This window comes from Paramormyrops kingsleyae, unplaced genomic scaffold (genome assembly GCF_048594095.1).
Source record: "Paramormyrops kingsleyae isolate MSU_618 unplaced genomic scaffold, PKINGS_0.4 ups27, whole genome shotgun sequence".
In the NCBI taxonomy this organism is placed as follows: Eukaryota; Metazoa; Chordata; class Actinopteri; order Osteoglossiformes; family Mormyridae; genus Paramormyrops; species Paramormyrops kingsleyae.
This window is the reverse complement of record NW_027325965.1, coordinates 525,308-531,307: the sequence shown is the minus strand read 5'-3', so window position 1 is coordinate 531,307 and position 6,000 is coordinate 525,308. Positions and strand designations below refer to the sequence as shown.

At 46.9% G+C, this 6,000-nt stretch overlaps 1 protein-coding gene across 1 annotated transcript in view; it reads left to right on the top strand.

Annotated features, from left to right (window-relative positions):
* The first annotated feature begins 437 nt into the window (after positions 1-437).
* The window catches only part of LOC140583965 (uncharacterized), a 29,758-nt gene continuing 24,195 nt past the window's right edge, over positions 438-6,000 (top strand). Inside the window, exon 1 of the mRNA XM_072707887.1 lies at positions 438-615. Within this exon, the coding sequence (XP_072563988.1) occupies positions 438-615 (178 nt within the window). The remainder of the gene's footprint in view (positions 616-6,000) is intronic.

Sequence of the window (6,000 nt, the reverse complement as noted above, 5' to 3'; positions counted from 1 at the left end):
TGATGGTTTGCAAGTTCTCGTTGCAGATTTCTCCAAACAGATCCAGGAAACGAGACCTGGGAATCAGCCAATTGAGCCACACACGGCAGAGTGGGTCCTCCTGAAAGTCATCAAACGGAAGTGGTCAGAGCCCCGGTGGACCGGCCCCTTCCGAGTTACCGAGAGGACGTCTCACGCAGTTCGTCTAAAAGGCAAAGGTGACACGTGGTTCCATTGGAGCCAGTGTGCAGCTGCAGAGGAGCCAGGCAGGACCACCGCAGAGATACAGAGGGACCTCGGAGAAGACACACAGAGCGTCAGTTCGGCTGAACCAGACGCGACTCAGGTCTCAACAGAAGGGCAGAATAATCCCTTGACCTGAGCAGATCAGCAGGGTAGTCTACCCCTGACTGATTGAAGAAATCAACACATCATCCGTCGCAGATCGTCAGGACTACATGGACGATGTGAAGAAGGTCATGAGGAGGGAGCAGAACCGGGTAGCAGCACAAAAGAGCAGGATGCGGCAGACCCAGAAGGCCGACAGCCTGCGCCTGGAAAGCGAGAAGTTGGAAAGGGAAAATGCTGTACTGGGACGGGAGGTGAACCAGTTGACAGAAGAGGCCAAATGCCTGAGTGCTGTGTTGAGCCATCATCAGCCTCTGTGCTGCGCTGTGGATCTGCACTCCTCCACCCACCAGTACTTGTTCGAAGCAAAACTTTCATAATATTATTGCTTATAATCAGGTTGATTTCCTTATTACTGCCCATAATCACATGCTGCCTATAATCTTAATCAACAGGATCACATATACTACTTAAAATCAGGGTGATCTCCTAGCGGAGATCAAAAGGGGGAATTGAAGGGTTAATTATTTAAGAAATACAATTGAAGGGTTAATTATTTAAGAAATACAACTAATAAGTTTATGACTGTATGGCCTCTAACCCAATGAAGAAAATAGACAAGGGAACTGAGACTAGGATGAGGTGATCTTACCCGTAAATGGGAAAAAGCAGGAACTTACAGCAAGGGAACGGGTCAAGATGACCCTGTTCTAGACACTCAGAGAACAGGAACCCATCATATTGCTGACACTCATTTTTTACCCTTGTTTGGGAACATGCACACATACTAACTAGAGCAAAAGCTAAAGTATGATGTAGTCACGTAGATGGAAAAGTACAGACGAGGGGGGCCACACCCCAAAAGGCCTATAAAGACCTAGAGCCGACCCCTAGAGTTCGAGCGTCTTCTTGTACATGCTGAATGTATGTCGGAGGTTTGCTCCCAGATTGCGCAATCTGTCAGAGAATAAACTGGTGACTTGCAACCACTCCTCGACTGTGCAGTGAATCTCTTCTCATCAACGGACCCGGCGGAGTTCTGACTCCGACAAGTGTTTTGAGTGTTTGTGTGCTTTACCTGTTTACGTGGGTGGCTGTTTATTTCTATTTATTGTTCTTATTTCGGTCGGCGTGAGTGCTTGTCTGTCCTGTCTGTTAATTAACAGCGCGATTATTACCGACAGAGAGCTGCGGGTGTCGCGTGAGCGGCGTTTTTCTGTCCGCGTTTAAACTCCGTAACAAACACCCGCAGGGCGATTATAACTAATAGTATCTAACGTCGGTATCACTACCCGGCGCCGGAAAAGGACAGTTGCTCCTGAGCTTTGCTCGGTCGCCAGTCGGGGCCGGGAGGACATTTTCCACTTTTTTCCCGCTCCGGCAGTAGCCTGCTGTGAGGGGGTTTTTGTGGTTTTTCGACCTCCCAAGAGCAACTTCGATTTCGCCTTGTTTTTAGTTCATACTTGGTTCAGGCAGAGGTTCTTCTGGTAAGTAGTAGTAAATTTATCAGGTTTAAAATTTTAAATAAAATAATAATTAAGTTCCATTTTAACAAAAGTAATAACTTATTTTAGTGTACTCCGCACGTTACTGCATTTATTGTTACGCAAATTAATCTTTATAGTTAAATACACTATATAAATTTACTGGGCTGGGAGTACGGGGCCATAGTGAGTTAGTTAATTATGGGGCCGGCTCAGTGTTGCGTTTGCAAGATGTTTGCCCTTCTGGACGTTAGTGTCCAGTCGGACTTCATCTGCGAGCGATGTAAGCTAGTGGACTCACTCATGGTCAAGGTTTGCGACCAGCTGGGGTGGATCCAGTTGTCGTGGTGCATGTTGGCACCAACGACATAGGCAAGGGTAGAAGGGCTGTTCTGCAGGATAAATTTATAGAAGTCGCCAATAAGCTTAGAAGCAGAACGTCCATGGTGGTATTTTCTGAAATACTCCCCGTGCCACGCGCAAGTCAGGCTAAGTTAGCTGAGATAAGGAGATTAAATGCGTGGCTAAAAGGATGGTGTAGGAAAGAGGGGTTTAGGTTTATGGGGCACTGGAGGACCTTCTGGAACAGGTGGGACCTGTTCAAGCCGGATGGGTTGCATCTGAACCGGAGGGGAACCAGTGTACTGGGAAGGCGTATTTGTAGAGTAGTTGAGGAATGTTTAAACTAGGGACTGGGGGGGCAGGGAGGTTAGTTAAGTATGTAACTGGGGGGAAATGGAAAGCCCCAAAAAATTATATTATAAGTAGGCACTGTAATAGTCCTACCCTTTGTTGTCTGTATTTAAACGCCAGGAGTATTAGGAATAAAATTCATGATTTAGAGGCTCTTATCTCATCAGACTCTTATGATATTATAGCAATAACTGAAACGTGGTTGAGTGATAAGGATGGACAAGAATATAATATGGATGGTTACACATTGTTCCGTAAAGACCGTATAGGTAAGAAGGGAGGTGGTGTTGCAGTATATGTAAAGGAAAACTTGCAGGCAAGGGAGCTTACTGATATAAGTAAAAGTACGGAAGCTATATGGGTAAAATTAGATGCTACAAACTCAAATAGCCTAATTGTCGGTGTTTGTTACAGAGCACCCAATGTAGCTGCTGAGGAAAGCAGATTGTTATACAGTGATATTAGGATTATGAGCAATAAAAATGATGTGGTAGTTATGGGTGATTTTAATCTACCGGGGATGCAGTGGGACATTGTTGCTGGCTCTTCTGAAAATGAACTTGAGATGGTGGAATTAGTACAGGATTGTTTTTTTACTCAGTTTGTTAACACCCCTACCAGGGGAGATGCCATTCTTGATCTTGTTTTGTCTAATAACCAGGACAGGATTGGTAAATTAGACGTTTTAGAACCACTTGACAGTAGCGATCATAACATGGTTAAATTTGAGGTTAAGTTTAGTGCCCGAAGAGCAAAGTCCAAATCAAAAATATATAATGTTAGGAAGGCTAACTTCAATTGTATGAGATTAAAACTAGAAACTGTGAACTGGATGGAGTTAAATAACAAAACTGTTGAAGAGGCATGGGAATTTTTTAAAAGCACATTATTGCAAGTGCAAAAGGACTTCATACCTGTTTCCAGCAAGAATAAATCTAGGAAATTGCAACCTAGGTGGTTTAATAGGGAAATAAAGTATAAAGTAAGGAGGAAAAGGGCTTTGTTCCAGAGATGGAAAATAACTGATGATGACATAATAAAGCAAGAGTATCTAAATCTACAGGCTGAATTAAAAAATGACATTAGACGAGCTAAAAGGAATGTCGAAAGGAAGATCGCATTGGAGGCTAAGGATGACGTTAAAAGTTTCTTCCAGTATTTTAATTCTAAAAGAGCTCTAAAAGCTGGAATTACTAATCTGCAGGATAGTAAGGGTCTTATAATTGAAAACGACATTGACATAGTAAATGAGTTCAATGATAGTTTTGCACGGGTATTCACTGTTGAGGACACTAGTAACTTACCAGTTCTTATTACTAATCCAACATCGTCTATAACTAATATATATATAATTGAAGCTGATGTTTTGCAAAGCCTAGCTAAGCTCAAAATAAATAAATCACAGGGCCCTGATGGCATCTTACCTATAGTGTTAAAAGAGATGAGGGATATTATTTGCCGACCCTTAACATTACTGTTTCAAAAATCCTTATCTGAAGGTGTGGTACCTTCTGATTGGAAGCATGCCAACATAACGCCCATTTTCAAAAAAGGGGATAGAAGTAATTTGTCAAACTATAGGCCAATCAGTCTAACTTGTATAACTGGTAAAATTATGGAGGCTATAATCAAAGAGAAAATGGTAGATTACCTGGACTCAAATAACATTTTGAGGGATAGCCAGCATGGATTTAGGAGAGGTAGATCCTGTTTAACAAATCTGTTGGAGTTTTTTGAGGAAGCTACTGTCATGGTTGCGGGCATCTCGGGCACGGGAACGCGGCATGGTGCGCAGAAAAGGGCGGATGACCCACTAGCGGCTCCAAGAACAAAAAAGGGTTTACTACAAAAGACAGAAAAGCTACAAACACAAAGAAACCAAAAGGACCACGAGGGGTCAAAAACTAAAAAGGGATTAATTAGCAAAATTAAATAACAAAACCTAACTACACAACTAATACGGGGAATCGCAGAAACAAACCATGAAACACAGGCAATACAAATTAACTAACACGCCATCACGAACAACCTAGACAAAGACAACTGAAACACTAGGGAGCAAAATACAAAAACAGGAGGCAGGATTCAAACATAAGACAAGAGGGAACTCAGGACCGAGGGGCAAACAGACAGCACATGCTAAATACATTGAGCCACGAGACCAGACAGGAGACAGGGGAGAACAAGGACTGACGTGAAGGACGGAATGACCAGCACCACCTGCTGGTCAAACGGGGAAGGGGCACGGAAGGACCACAGCAGGGGCTGACCCTGACAGTACCCCCCACCTAACGCGCGGACACCGGACGCGCGCAAGGGCACTGTCAGGGCCACAGAGAACGGGCGGACAGGACAAGGACGTAGAACCAGACGGGGAACAAGACAGGGAACCCACTAACGAAAACCAAGGAACTGGACAGACAGAACCAAGAACTCGGACAAGAAGGGAACAAAAACAGATAGGGCAGACACCAGGAGCTGGGACAAGAACACTAGACGAGGGATCACAGTAGGGGGCAGAACTTGGGGACCTGGAACAAACAGACGTGGACTCTGAGGAACAGGACTAGGGACACAAGGTGGAAAAGGAAATGGTGTAGGGGAACCAGAACGGCAAGGAACAAAAGGAGCAGGGTGAGGGAAAGGACCAGGAACATGGGACTGGGACCGAAACGGGGCAGATGAACTGAAAGGGAAGGGCAGAAATGGGACTTGTTGGGGTAGCTGGCCAGGAAACATAAAAGGGAAAGGTTGGGTAGGGTGTGGGCCTGGTGGCCGATTGGAGGGCGAGGAGGAAGGGACTGCAGGACGAGGACAGGAACTGGAGGGTGACGGCGAGGAAGGAACTGCAGGGTGAGGACGGGACCTGGGACCGGAGGGCGACGAGGAAGGGACTGCAGGACGGGGACGGGAACTGGAGGGCGATGAGGAAGGGACTGCAAGATGAGGACGGGAACTGGAGGACGAGGAGGAAGGGACTGGAGGACTGGGGAATGACGAGGAGGGGTCTGTGGGATGGGAACTGGGGAGCGATGAGGAAGGGACTGCAGGATGGGAACTGGGACTGCAGGGTGACGACGAGGAAGGGACTGCAGGACAGGGACGGGAACTGGAACTGGAACACACTGACACAGGATATGCAGAACTAGGGAATGAGGAGGGCATATGACAGGAAAGGGAACTGGAAGGCGAATGGACTGGGTCTGGGCGGTTGGACCGCCTGGTGTGTCCCCGTCTCCCCTTTCGGGAAACAGAGAACCGGCCCGGTCCTCTGCTGGACCTCCACCCGCACCATGCAAGGTCCGCTTTGGTGGAGGTAGAAGTCTGGAATCTGGGGCTTGGGGCCAGGACGGCCTTGGCCGGAGATGCAGGGGCAAAGTCAAGTGGCATGGTCCCCCGTGGACCAGCCGTGGACAGAGCAGAGGCGGCGGCGGCCCCCTGTGGGCCGGGCGCGGACAGAGCAGAGGCTGCTGCCCCCTGAGGACCGGGCGCGGGC